The 14,017-nt window shown below is 56.6% G+C and overlaps 2 protein-coding genes across 2 annotated transcripts; one reads left to right on the top strand and one right to left on the bottom strand.

Moving 5' to 3' along the window:
- The first annotated feature begins 594 nt into the window (after positions 1-594).
- SHMT1 (serine hydroxymethyltransferase 1) lies at positions 595-5,341 on the top strand. The gene is made up of 11 exons (XM_030969709.1): positions 595-707; positions 984-1,129; positions 1,433-1,548; positions 1,638-1,798; positions 1,951-2,032; positions 2,282-2,494; positions 2,729-2,845; positions 3,156-3,278; positions 3,439-3,555; positions 3,671-3,781; positions 4,166-5,341. Exons 1-11 carry the CDS (start codon positions 615-617, stop codon positions 4,333-4,335), a joined length of 1,449 nt encoding a protein of 482 aa, XP_030825569.1. The 5' UTR covers positions 595-614; the 3' UTR covers positions 4,336-5,341.
- A 376-nt stretch (positions 5,342-5,717) lies between these two features.
- On the bottom strand, positions 5,718-13,963 carry SMCR8 (SMCR8-C9orf72 complex subunit). The gene is given in 3 exon segments (XM_030969721.1): positions 5,718-9,620; positions 11,541-11,973; positions 11,976-13,963. Coding segments are annotated over 3 exon segments (2,796 nt in total). The 5' UTR covers positions 13,885-13,963; the 3' UTR covers positions 5,718-9,166.
- Between the last annotated feature and the right edge of the window lie 54 nt (positions 13,964-14,017).

Here is a 14,017-nt window from a genome sequence, read left to right as displayed (position 1 = left end):
TCCTTGGGGGTTAATGAGTAAAAAGATGGATTGTTTTCTGCTAAGGCAGCAGCTAGGCTGTTACTCCTTCCCCAAAAGCAGCATCAACTGGGCCAGAGGGCTCCTGCCAGGCCTGGGCATCACCCATGCCGTGGAACCCAGCAGAGGCAGAGCTGCTGCCTCTCAGGGCCTCTCAGCTCCACAGGATGCTTCAGTCAGGGTTTGGGGCAGGACTCTGATCCGCTGGGGTTTGCCCAAGGGAAAGCAGCCAAGAGGTTTAAGTGTGCTGGGCATCACAGTGTGTGTTAAAATTGAGATCTGTGGGTACGAGCACTTCACTGCCCTTGAAATTAAACATCAGGCACTGCTGAGCTGGGCAGGGGGAGCTCAAGGAGGGGTGGTGATGGGAGAGTATCAGACTTATCAAAGCACAGTAATTAACAAACTGATCTTAACTCAGCAGGGGAAGCCTGAGGGTTGTGTGTTTTCCTCACCCAACAGCCCATGGCTGTTCCCAGGGAATATGTGGGATGGCAGCAGGCAGCACACAGGCAGATGTGGAGGCACCCAGCCCTGCTGCCATCCCACAGACTCCCTGCTCCCCTGGCAGGTGACTCAGACCCAGCAGCAGCACCATGGCGAGCTCAACACAGGGCCTTCCCAGCGCCGAGCTCTGGGCCTCCCATAACAAGATGGTGATGGAGCCACTGGACACCAATGACCCCGAGGTGAGAGCCCCTTCCTGGCTCCTGCCCAGCTGCTTCATTCATCCCCCAGCCAGCCATGGAGATGCTGACCTTGTCAAGCCAAGGACATGGCAGGGTCCAAGGCTGAGCTGTTGGAGCCCATCCATCCTCTGTGCCCTCTGTGACTGGTCAGGATCAGCTGCACCAAGAAGGGATCACATCTCTCTTCTCCAGCACCTTGCCAAGCCCTGTTCCTGTGGTGGAACATCCACATCTCCGTGCAGAGATGGCTGAAGCCATTTCTCTCCTCTCCCAAAGGTGCACAACATCATCAAGAAGGAGAAGCAGCGGCAGAGGTTGGGGCTGGAGTTAATTGCATCGGAGAACTTTGCAAGCCGAGCAGTCCTGGAGGCTCTGGGATCCTGCATGAACAACAAATACTCTGAGGGCTACCCAGGACAGAGGTATGGGGCTGGGGCTAAGGCCCACCAACCCAAACCCTGGCAGGGTGGGAGAGGAACCCCCCATCCTGCCAGGCCTCACCTCAGAGAGGGAAGCAGGGTCCTTGTGCTGGCAGCCAGGCTCTTCCAGGACAGGCTCTGACCTTCTCAGCCTCTGTCCTTGGCCACACAGGGGACAGTCTCAGCAGGGTCACATCTGCTGTGGCTGCACAAAAGGGGCATCACCCCAGTTTGTCCCCAGCCTGGTCACAGGGCCCGTTCTGAGTACTGAGTTTGGTTTTAGCCCTGCCCTGTCCTGCACTGCAGGTACTACGGCGGGACAGAGTTTGTGGACGAGCTGGAGAGGCTGTGCCAGAAGCGAGCCCTGCAGGCTTACCAGCTCGACCCCCAGAAGTGGGGAGTCAATGTCCAGCCCTACTCAGGTACTGGGGTGCTCAGGAGAGCCAGAAAGTTTGCCCAGGCCCCTGTGTGCCCCAGCATTCATAACCAGCCCAATGTGCTCTCTCTGCAGGGTCACCTGCAAACTTTGCAGTGTACACGGCCCTGGTGGAGCCCCACGGCAGGATCATGGGGCTGGACCTGCCCGACGGTGGCCACCTCACCCACGGCTTCATGACAGAGAAGAAGAAGATCTCTGCCACCTCTGTCTTCTTTGAGTCCATGCCCTACAAGGTAGGGAGCTGCTCCAGACAGAGCCAGGATGCAGTTACCATAAGTGTTGGTGCCTGTTAAAGTTAAAAGTGCCAGCACTCCCTCCTGCAGGACAGCACTGCAGCTGATCTTCACCACAGCGAGGTGGCTGAACCCTGCTCTTCCTCTCCCAGGTCAACCCCAAGACTGGTTACATCGACTATGACAAGCTGGAGGAGAATGCCCGGCTCTTCCACCCCAAGCTGATCATAGCAGGTAAGGATCACACCTGTACCAACCTCCCTGGTGGCACAGCCGGGGTGGGGGTGGCTCCCTGAACCCCATGGATGCTGCAGTGCCAGGAGGAAACCTCCAACACAACCACCCCGGAAGGAGCTTGTGTACTGTGCTTGTGTACAGCCTGCTGGGCTGGCTGCACTGCAGGCCGGGTCCTGGGGCTGTGCCAGGGTCCTGCACATCTGCTCCTGTCCCCTCCTGTCCCCCCCTCACCGCCCATCCCCGCAGGAGTCAGCTGCTACTCGCGGAACCTGGACTACGCCCGCATGCGGAAGATCGCCGATGACAACGGGGCGTTCCTCATGGCCGACATGGCGCACATCAGCGGGCTGGTGGCCGCCGGCGTGGTGCCCTCGCCCTTCGAGCACTGTGACATCGTCTCCACCACCACCCACAAGACCCTGCGGGGCTGCAGGGCTGGAATGATCTTCTACCGCAAAGGTGCCCGGGGTGCCGCGAGAAACGCTGCAAGCTAACGCTCCTTCCTGCTCTAACTGGGAAGGAGGGAGGGCAGAAAGATCCTGGGAGTGTCTAGGAAGCTTTCCCGGGCTAACCCTGGCTCAGATTTGAAGAGGAACAACCACTGTGCCTGCTGTGAGCAGCCAGGGGGTAAAAGCAGCTCGTGGGAGAAGGGTGGCTGTGCTGCCTTGTGACCATGTCCTCCCTGTCTCACAGGCACCCGCAGTGTGGACCCCAAGACAGGCAAGGAGACCCTCTACAACCTGGAGAGCCTCATCAACCAGGCGGTGTTCCCGGGGCTGCAGGGAGGCCCACACAACCATGCCATTGCAGGTATGCAGCCAGGCTGGCTGCCAGCTCCAGCATGGCAGAGGGAGCTGGCAAAGGTGTCCTGGCAGGGCTCTGACCCCCAGCAGCAGCACGGGAGGCTCCAGCTGCCCTACAGGGCTCACAGCCTGGGGACACTGTGGCAAAAGGCAGCTGGTTGATCCAGCATTGCCCAAGGAGTGACCAAGCCTGTCCTATCCTGTGTTTTGGCTCATAGCAATGCCACCAACCTGGTGAGGGCAAAGGATCAGTCCATTTTTTCATTCAGCTCCAGTATAGCTTCTGCTGGCAGTGCCATTGCCTCCTCTATCCACAGGGATTGCCGTGGCACTGCATCAGGCCATGACACCCGAGTTCAAGGCTTACCAGCAGCAGGTGGTGGCCAACTGCAAGGCACTCTCATCAGCACTGATGGAGATGGGCTACGACATTGTCACAGGTGAGGACACATCTCAGCAGTGGAATGGGGCTGACCTGGGCAGCTCTTCAAGGACACCACGGGCAAGGCTCTGTTGGCACAATTCCTCACCCCTTGTAAGATCTCAAGTCTTCTTTTGCTGAAGCACTTCCCCAATCCCACCAAAGCCCTCTCTTTGCAGGGGGCTCTGACAATCACCTGATCCTGGTGGACCTGCGCAGCAAAGGCACAGACGGCGGCCGGGCCGAGCGGGTGCTGGAGCTCTGCTCCATCGCTTGCAACAAGAACACGTGCCCTGGTGAGGGATCCCACAAGCTCTGCCAGCCCCTGCTCCATCCCAGGAGCCAGGCTGGAAGCCCACAGGTGCTGGTTTCGGTGCCAGGTTGGGTCACACGTGCATCGTTGTGCTGCAGGTGATGTCAGTGCCCTGCGGCCCAGCGGCCTTCGCTTTGGGACCCCGGCTCTGACCTCGCGCGGCTTCCGGCAGGAGGATTTCCGCAAGGTGGCCCAGTACATCCACAAAGGTGAGCTGGGGGCCTGGGGAGCCTCAGCTCCAGCACCAGCCTGGATCAGGGCAGCTCCCCTGGGTGAGGCACCAGCTGGCAAGGGAGCACACCCACCAAAGAGGAATATCCATCCTACCTCCACATCTGGATGTGGGAGAGGGCATCTGGCCACAGCTGGGACCAGCCAAACTCTCCCCACTGCAGGCAGTGGGCTGAAAGCCTGTCCCTCTTGCAGTTCTCTCCCAGTTGTCCTCAGGAGTTCCAAGTTGTGTCCCTGGGCAGCAAGTCCCTGAGATGGGAAGGAGGGAGGGAGCAGAGCTGTGTCCCAGGGGGCAGCAGGGCTGGGAGAGCCCTGGGCTGCAGCAGCTGTGAGGGCTGACCCAGACATCTCCATCCTGGCAGGGATCGAGCTGGCTCTGCATGTGCAGAAGGACATGAGCCCCAAGGCCACGCTGAAGGAATTCAAGGACAAGTTGGAGGACCCAAAATACCGTGGGGAGCTGAAGGCATTGAAGGAAGAGGTGGAAGCCTTCGCAGCCACGTTCCCGCTGCCGGGGCTGCCTGTCCTGTAAGGGGACACAGCCATGCCCGCTCCCAGAGCCACGGGAGCACCCAGGATCATGGCACACCCACAATCCCCAGCCTGACACCAACACCTCAGTGCCTTCTCCCAGCCCTTCCCTGTGGAGCTGCACCAGCAGCTCCTCCTTTGGCTCTTACTCCCCTTTCCCCTCCCATGTGGGGCGCAGGGACGCCATGAGTACAACACCTGTGGGGACACCAGCCCTTCAGCACTGTGTCACCGAGCACCAGGTCACCCTTACTCACCTCATGGCCAGGTGCCATGCAGCTCCTGCTGGCTGTGGAGCAGCAGATGAGATGTAGGCTGGTCTGTCCACATTCCCTGGACACCCTGCCCATGGCAGTGTGAGGGACAGGGGCTCCAGCTGCACAAGGAACCTCACAGCCACTAAAATCCCCCTGGTTTCAGCCTCAAGGATTTCCCTTCATCCTATGTGCCTTGCCACCTCCACAGGCTATGACAAGGCCAAGCCTTGTCCCGAACATCCCTCCTGGGATCACCATTCCATCCTAACCAGATCCTCCAGTGTCTTCTCAGACCCCTTGGCACAAAGCTTAGGTTGAACCATTTTTTAATAAGCACGGTAAAATTAAGAATTGAACCACAACGTATGACAAGAATTATAAGCTTTAAAAAATACGACCAATTTTTTTTTTTTTTTTGTATTTCAAAAATATCTGAACCCAAATAAATATTTTTTTTAAAAGTACATTTCTCAGACTAGTCATTTGGTGTTAACATCTGTTAAACTCTTGTGCAGTGACACTTACAGCACGACACTAAGACATGCTTCTTGGGTTTCTCCCGGTCACACTCGCCCTAACTACTGACGCAAGCATTCGGCACGCACAGGCACACACACGGAACTCAACATGCAGGAATAGGATACAGTGCTTTTAAAATAAGATGAGAATTCATCACAGCCTCCTGGCAGCCTTCAGAGGCAGCTCCAAGCCCAGCCCCATCCCCGTGCCAGCAGCCGTGCTGCCGGCAGGACCGGGTACCCTGCTTCTGCCTTCCAGTGAAATCTGTCCCAGGGAGCAGTGGGTGGGGCTTTGTGACCCCTCCAACATCGGGGTGCAGTTTGGTGCTCTGACACTGTGCTCTGGGGCAGGTGCTCTCCTGCAGCCTGGGCAGCTCCCTGAATTCCCTCAGACCCTGTTACAGGAGCCTTCTCACTGTGCTGCTACAAGCCCCAGGTCCTGCCCAGCTCCCGGAATCTGCAGTGTGGGCTGGCTCCCACCACCAGACCAGGGGCTCAGGACCCTCACACTCAATCAAACCCAAAGAACTGGCCTGGGGGCACAGAGCCATCAGCTCCCACCCCTGGAGTGCCTCTCCCACCCTCCCACCACGGTGAATATTGCTAGAGTATAGGCAGCTCCTCCCTGCCGAGGCAAGGCAGCCGTGGAGCTGCTCAGAAGTGATTGCTATCAGATGAAAGGAAATCTGAGCACTGTTCTCTGAGAAATGAAACCTTTGTAGGGTTAAGATCACCTACAGCTATGGCTGAGCCTCCTGGGGTGGGAGCTGGAAGCAGGGGGGGTTAGTGGAGAGCAGAGCAGGGGCTGGGAAGAGCAGGAGTGGGGAACGGGAGCCCTCCCTCCTGGCTGGGAGAGGCTTCTGCTCTGATGAATTCTGATCGGGTGAACACCTCCCCATCCTCCCTGGCAGCCGGGGGGAGCCAGCGGGGCCGTACGGGAGCGGGGACATGCTGGGCTGGCAGCACTCACAGAAGCAGGGGACACGGCCATGCAGGGCACCGCTGGCTCTGGCAGCTGAAAGGCTGGTGAGGGTGGCACTGCCACTGCCAGGAACCCCCTGCTCCTCGGGGAAGGATGGCTCAGGCAAGACGGTGAGACACACGTCATGGCAAGAGCTGTCAGTGCAAAGGCTGTGGTTTGTTGTTAGGCTGTGAATATCAGAAACTGGTGAGGTACCACACCAGAGATGGGGGGAATCCTAAAGTGCCAATACAGGGATCTGTACTGTACAGCAGCAGAAGAACAGAGACAGAGAAATTACAGAGGAAAGAGGAACTCAGCTCCCAGACACCAGCTGCCCTCAGAACCCCCCCAGTTTCTGCCACCACAAGCAGAGAGGGCTCCAAATGCCCAGAGGTGCCACAGCCCGGTGTCAACTCCCCCTTTTCCAGTCCAAGTTCAGAGGTTACACTGCTGAGAGGAGGACAAGCACTCCAGGGTGTGTTTCTCCACAGCTCCCAGTTGCAGATAATCCCAGAGCTCCTGTTGAGAATGGGGTGATGTTCCAGCCCCTGGGGCATCCTCCCCAGTCAGAGCTGCTTTGTGGCAGAGAGGTGAAGCAGGTCAGACAGGTGGCAGTGCAAGTATTGCTCAACACAGCCTTGAATATCAGATACTACAGGTTGGACAGAGGGAGCAAGAAGTGAGTTATTTATCAATTTATGAGCACAGCTGAACACCACAGGTCGAAACCACTGTGACTAAAATGAGCCACCACGAATCATCTCTCCCACTCAGTGCTGGAGGAAGACGTGTGAGTGAGTCAGCAGGAAAAAAGTCTGTCTGTCCTTCCCTCCCTCCTCAAACCCAAACAGCACTGGGTGGTTTCCCAGCAGGAAACAAGCTCCTGGTTTGAGCACTGCTCCAGAGCAGGTTGCTGGGAGCTTTCATCGGCTTGGTGTCACCTGCATTACTCATCTCCCTCTTCCCCCAGGGAATCTCACCTCAGCATTAGTGTGGAAGTTTGGGTGTGCATGAATCAATCAGGGGACACCTTGAGTCACGTCAGGAAGCAGAAAATTGGATGTACACAGAGGCCTTTCACCAGCAGACTCAGCTTACATGAGACAGGAGGGCACAGGCAGGACAGGAAAAGGCTTTGAACACGCTACAAAGGTGAGAAGCTCACCTTCAGCAAAGGCCACACCACCCTGCTTCCAACCACGACCTCCAAACACCATCACAAGCAACCCCTGACCCTGGAAATCCCTCTGGAGAGAACCACAAGGCCAACTTGGCTGAGCCACCACAAACAGCAATAACCTTAAAAACAACTTTCTGTCCTGTTGGTTTGTACCCCAGAGAGCCTTTCCAGGGGGACAGGAGGAGGTGGCATGATCCTGAGCCACTGATGCTGGTGCAAAATGACAGCCTCCCCAAGGAGCCTCCCTGCCTCCAGACATGGTTTTGGAGGAGTGCAGGTCTCACAGCAAGTCTCAGTGGGGTCTAAGCCATGCTGGGGAACCGCAGGCTGTACACAGAAACCTCCCAAGCTCAGAAGGAAGATCACATTCACCTCCAAAGCTGCCTCACATTATCACCATAAACAGAAGTTTAAAAAAAAACAACAAACCAAAGAACAGATCAGCTCTTGCATGATGTCAGCTGCTCTCACCCCATAATCAGCATTAAAAAGAATTAAAACCAAGATTAGCTTTCCTAGAAAGACTTTTCTTACTTAGAAGTACCTTGGGAGCTGCTGCTGCCGCATGGCACTGGGCAGAGCAGCCCAGGCCCAGGATCACCCACGAGACTCCAGAGGGAAGCGCTGTGCCTGGGCACAAAGCTTTGGGCACTGACAGAACGACCTGGGAGTGTCACCACCTTGGTGGTACCTCCTTTATGGCACAGAAGCTTTGAAAGGGAAAGTTCTCAGTACCCAGGCTCAGGGAGCAGCAGTTCTGCCCCATCCAGAGCCACCCAGGAGCCCTGGGAGAGGTAGTCAGGACATGACAACGGCTCAGCCAGGAGCAGCAGGCAGCAATGCCAGCTCTGTTTCACCACAAAGCACAAACACCAACTCCCCAACAAAATAAAATTAAATAAAATAAACTATTATGAATAAAACATAGAATCCAGTACATTCATCCCCGATCTCTCCTGAGCACTTGCACCTCACCAGCCTGTGGTAACAGCCTGCTGTCTCACAGCGTGGCTCCAGCTGAATCACATCATTTCCCCACCACAAAAAGCACCTAAAAACGGGGCCCTCCCCCTCCTTCAGTTCCCTTCTGCCTTTAAAAAGCCACCCCCAACCTCACATGCACTGAGTTTCCCCAGTTTCCCTGCAGCCTGAGGATGCCCAGGCTCCCTCCACACCCAGCAAACGGGATGTGACAAATGAACAAGGCACAGTGCTCTACATTCGCAGCGGCCGGCGCCTCGGGGCTCAGGGAGGGACTGCTTCCACCTTCCTGATTTTAACCACGCTGGGAAACCCTTTCTGGAGAGAAGCAGGTATGCCTCCACTGTGCTCCCACTCACCCAGGGACAGCCTATCCTGGGAAGTGCCCAGAAACTCAGTGCAGGAAGGGACAGCACCCACTGTGGCTGTGCACAGACCTGTGAGCTGCTGCCCTGCCAGGGGGCTCTGAGCTACACTCCCATGACAGTCACATCGGTGGATGCAAAACTTCACATGGCCTTTACACCTCTGGTCACAGCCCTGGAAGGGCCTGACAGTGCTCAGGGCTCTGGCAGAAGCATGCAGGACACTGTGCTATATGGGGGGCTGCACACTGGTCAGTACTGATCCCCGAGATCACCTCCCCTCATGCCATAACCCCCCGGGATGCTGCCGTGATCCACTTTAACAGTGCCCCTTCTAACATTTACAGAGTGCCTGATGGTTTATGTGATGGAACACCTATGCTTTTGGCTACAGGGAACACCCAGAAATCCGGAAATCCGATCCCACAGCCCCGGATTTCTGTGGAGCAGAGACACCAACACCTGGGCCCCTTCCCCATGTGTGAGAGCTGCTGCAGACAGCGGCAACACCAAGCACGGATGAGCTCTGTCAGACCCCGAGCACGTGGGCACACGGCCTGAGCAAGGCTAGATTTTGTACAAAAAGCTGGGAACATAGTCAAATCTGAGCAGGGGGCTCCCCCCCTGCCCCGGTTCCTGAATGTAGTGCAGCTTCAGCAGCTCAGCCAAGTACTGCACGATTTTGATATCTTCATTGGCAAGGCCCAGCTGAAGCTTTAGGAAGTTCATCCTGCGACTCACAACGGATTCCTCCGGTTCCCTTTCACTGATGGGAAGGTGCAAATGATGGCAGAAGGTGAAGAGGAAGGCTTTAGAGCACAGCTGGGTGAGGATGCTCTGCACGTGCATGTAGTAGGTGCTGCCCCGCTTGATCTGGGTGCGGTGGTCGGCCAGCCTGGCCACCACGCTGCCCTTGTACAGGGGGCACCGCAGGGTCTTGCTGTCGGCGTCCAGGATGCTCAGGTAGCGGCTGTAGCGGCTCAGGGCGTGCAGCACGTTCACCCCGGCAGGGGACACTGCCCTGCAACAGTAACACACAGGTCAGGGCTGCAGGGGAGCCACAGTGAGCAGCAGGGTATGTCCGCGCCCTGTGCATGACCTCTGGGGGTGAATAAGGCCTAGAGGGGGGACAAATTGGCTCTGCAGCCTGCCAGATCCTAAAGAAACCTCGATTCCCCGGATTCCCACGTGCCCTGATCTGTACTGTGCATGCTGCAGCATAAACCACCACACTTCAGGTCAGCTCCCTCCCTCAGTGACATGCAGAGGGACCCATAGGACATGTCTGGTGAACAGCAGCTGGGAGGCTCCCAATGTGACTCAGAAACCCAAAGCAGTCCCCTCCTTCCAAGAGCTCCCCCCAAATCCCTTTGGAATGGAGCTGCTCTGAGGTGGTCGAAGCCCTGAGTGGAGCAGAACCTTCTGAATTTCCTAAAAGACAGAAACATCCTTAACCCACAACATTTCCTGGCTGAGCCTATTTGTCACTCAGGGGCAAACCCACAGCTCACAAGGATACAATTACCCACCAAGCTTCACCTACTGTTATTGAAATGCAAATTACCAGCCTACGCACACCCTTCAGCTCCTCCATTCTTTGTGCAGGCAGCTGCGGGGCTGAGATACAGCTCCCAGCCTCTAACTGGGAGCCCCAACTGGTGTAGGGGCAGCCCCAGCGCCCAGGCAGCACCTGGCCATAGGAGACACTAGATCCTTACTGGAATAAATAGTTCAGCCCCTAAATTCCTTCCCAGAGCCCTCCTACAAATGGTTTGTGGAGAGCACCCACATTAAACTGAGCACTTAATTAACATTCCACGGAGAGCTGAAATGACTGACACATGTAACAGGCAGCTCTTAAATAAAGATTTCTGTTTATAAAAATGGCATCTAACCACAAACATTGAGCAACGAGTAAACACTTGGGGTTTTTAAAAACCTCCCTGACAGACAGAGAGCTTGTGAGCAGCTGTTGGCAGAGCTGTCATCTTGCCTCACAAGCATAGAAATGAGAGCAAACTCACAGTTTTGGATAATTTCCCCCAGCAATACAATACTCTGCAGCTCAGCAAGCAGGTTTCTGTGTTTTAATTTTCCTGCTGTTTACAAACACTCCTGCAGGAGCTGTTCCAGCCTGGCTCTGAGCACTGCCTGCCACTCTGACTCATGTTTTCCACACTGGTGACAGCAATGGCCATTCCCTGCCATACCTGCACCCAAAGCACAGAACACATCCTGGAACACACAAAAAATCCTTTTCATCAACAAGGGCAGGGCTCTTGAGCTAAGCAAACACTCTTTGCTAATATGAGCTGTGAAGCCACAGTTCAGGACTGGGTGTTGGGAAGGGGCACTTGTTTTTGGGACAGCTCTCACCCTAAGCAGAGGTTTCCTACAATCCCAACACTGCTCCTGCACAGCTCCAGGGACCTTTCTTCCTCACCAGCACAGACTGAGGTGCTGCACTCCAATTCTGACCTACAGATCTCATTACCTCTTCAATAGGCTCCAGAAGGAAAACCCTCCCTTCCAGCACAGCACCATTTACCCTAAAATTCCAGCTAGAAATGTGAGAAGAGTTCCAGTAGGAGATGGCAAAGCAGAGCACACAAGGGACTCCAGGAACACTTGTATCAGATCATCCAGGAACCCAGCAGGACTCAGGTGTTTGTTCTCTGCTTTGCCAGACAAAAACCTCCTGGCCAAGTGACTCACCTGAGGCAGGCAGCAAGTGCCCAGCAGATGTTTTAAAGATTAACTCCCAAGCCAGGCTGGATACAGGGATAAATCTACTCATTTTCCAAAATAAATCCCACCAGCAGAAATTCGCGGCAGCTACGTTGGTAATTAAGAGACCTCCCCTTCACACCCACTGCCCTCTGAGTTGAAGCTCTTACCACACACCTCAACCCTACTAAAGCAATCAGACCCTTGCATTTACCTCTGCAGTCCAATCAACTTCCACTTCTGGAAATCCACCAGGTGCAGAGCGGAGGTGACCCAGTGCTTCACGGGCTTGGTGTACCCACCAGAGCTGGGCACGAAGATGGAGAGCGCCGTCACCAGCCTCTTGACCATGGCCTCGTCCTCTCCCAGCACCACCAGGGTCCTGCCGCTGAGCAGGGAGTAGATGGCGGGGTGGGCAAAGGGGTACTGGCGGATGAAGCGCAGCGCGTTCTGCCCGGCCCTCTTCCTGTGCCTGTCCCCGGGCTGCGCGCACGCCGGCTGCGCGGGGGACGGGGTCCTGTCGGAGCACGTGGAGGCGGCGCTGCTGATGTGGCTGGTGGAGTCCGAGCACTCGTCCAGGCTGCTCTTACTCACCTCCCTGCTGCCCGTCAGGTGGCGCGAGTCAAGCTCGTAGGGCAGGAGCCCCCCTGAGAGGCCCTGGTGGGAGGGGAAGCCCCCGCGCAGCCCCTGCTTCGGCCCCGGTAGGGCTGCGGCGGGATCCGCACCACCCCGTCCTCCTCGCACGGCCTCTGCCCCAGCTGCTCGGCCAGCGGCTCCAGGAAGCTGGGACTCTCCTTCCCGATACAACAGGCGGCATCCACCTGCACTAAGCTTTCCTGCTTTGAGATGTCGTCCTGCCCGTGGTGTACGCCCAAGTTGGCTCTGGGGGTGAAGCGAAGGCCTCTCTCGTCATCATCCGCATAGGGCTCCTCGTTAATGGCACTTGGGTAGCTGGCTTTGAAGTCCTCGGGGATGAGGGCCTCGGAGGGACACGTGCTGAGCACCTCGATGCTGTCCTCGCTGACCGTGCGCCGGCTGCCCACCTTGCTGCGGCCGGCCTGGGGGCTGGCCATGGCGGGCAGGCTGGCCTGGCTCTCCGACTTGGTCAGCCCAGAGCCCGACTTCTCCGTGCCCAGCACCTCAATGCTCTCCCCGCTGCTGATGCTGCCTTTGATATCTGCATCCAGATAGTCCAGGTTCTCCTGCTGCTCAGACATCACCGACTCAGACATCTTGGGTTCTTCAGAGTCCTCCATTTCCTGCTCCATCTTGATGGGCACACACTCCACACTGGATTTGTAGGAGCCCAGGCTGATGACCACTTTAGGAGCAAGGGACTCTTCCAAACACTTTTCATCCATGACATCTTGGCCGAGCCCCTGGCAGCCTCTGTACTGTTTTTCAGGAGGTTTTTCATCCAGGAAAGACACATCCTCAAAGAGGAAGTTGGTGACGCTCTGTTGCTTGAGGAGAGCCCGGCTGATCTGCTCTGTCAGGAGGTAACAAACATCCCCTCGAAAAGTCCTCTCGATATGGTGCAACTGGTCAAGGGTCTGGGTGAAAAAATAAACATCACAGAGTTCCTCCAGTGTCTTCAGCTTCTTGTCAAAGCACTTGGCAGACTTGGCTTTGATGAGTTTGGGGGTGTAGGATGGCACGTGGGTGTAAAGGTGAGTTTCACCAGGCTCAGAGGCAGTCGGGTCCTGATCATGGCTGCCCACATCAGCCCGGTCCAGGGCACACTCTGGCTCGTAGGGGTGGAATTCAGAGTCCTTCAGCTTCCTGTAGGGATATGACCGGATTTGCCTCAGCAGGTCTTGGTGCTCTATGATCGACTTTTCCACGCTGGCCAGCTCATTAGCCTTCTCAATGGCCTGGGTTGTGTAGTACCCCTTGTCGTTGGCTTTCTTCTGCTGCTCAGTCTCGTTGTGCAGGACGGTCCTGGTGTAGTCAAGATCTTTCAGTTTCTTTTCCAGCTCGTTGGCAAAAGCTTTCCGGTTCCCCGTCTTCAGGCATTCGGAGGCTTTGGAGAACTCGGTGGAAAGTTCCTGAAACTGCTGCATGATTTTGTGCTCGTCAGCAGAAATATAGGCCATGCAGAAGGGCCTGACAAAGCCCCTGGCTTCCAGGTCATACAGGGTCAAGTGGTGCACGTAGGCAAAGGCCCCTTCCTTGGAGTCCCCCAGCACCACCTTGGAATCCTCCACAAAGTTCAGCTTCGGGTAGGCAGAGCCGGGAGGGTGCCCCACGAAGGATGCCTGGTAATCCACAGACATGATCCGCAGGGAAAAATAATTGAGATCGAAGGTGCCCGACACTTTGGCGTCATCAGGGATGGTCAGCAGGGGCTGGGGCCCCACTTGCTCCGAGAACTCGGAGATGAGGATGAAGTCCCGGGTGAACTTGGAGCCGGCGACCTTGGCCCAGGGGTTGGCGCCCTGGCCGGAGAAGGGGAACAGCGGCACCGAGTACTCCTCGGGCAGGGGCGGCTCGCGGTACAGATCATCCTCCAGCTCCTCCTCCCTGGTGAAGGCCACCACGTCAGGGGCGCTGATCATATTTCCCGCAGGACGGGACCGACATGGAGCAGCGACGCGCCCCCGGTCCCCCCGCCACCGCCGGGCCCCGCGGGAGGCGCCGGCGCAGCCCCGGCCCGGCCCCGCCGCTGCCGCAGCCCCGTGTCCCCCTCAC

Source organism: Camarhynchus parvulus, unplaced genomic scaffold (genome assembly GCF_901933205.1).
Source record: "Camarhynchus parvulus unplaced genomic scaffold, STF_HiC, whole genome shotgun sequence".
Classification (NCBI taxonomy): Eukaryota; Metazoa; Chordata; class Aves; order Passeriformes; family Thraupidae; genus Camarhynchus; species Camarhynchus parvulus.
The sequence above is the reverse complement of the archived record's forward strand: the minus strand, read 5'-3'. Positions and strand labels throughout refer to the sequence as shown.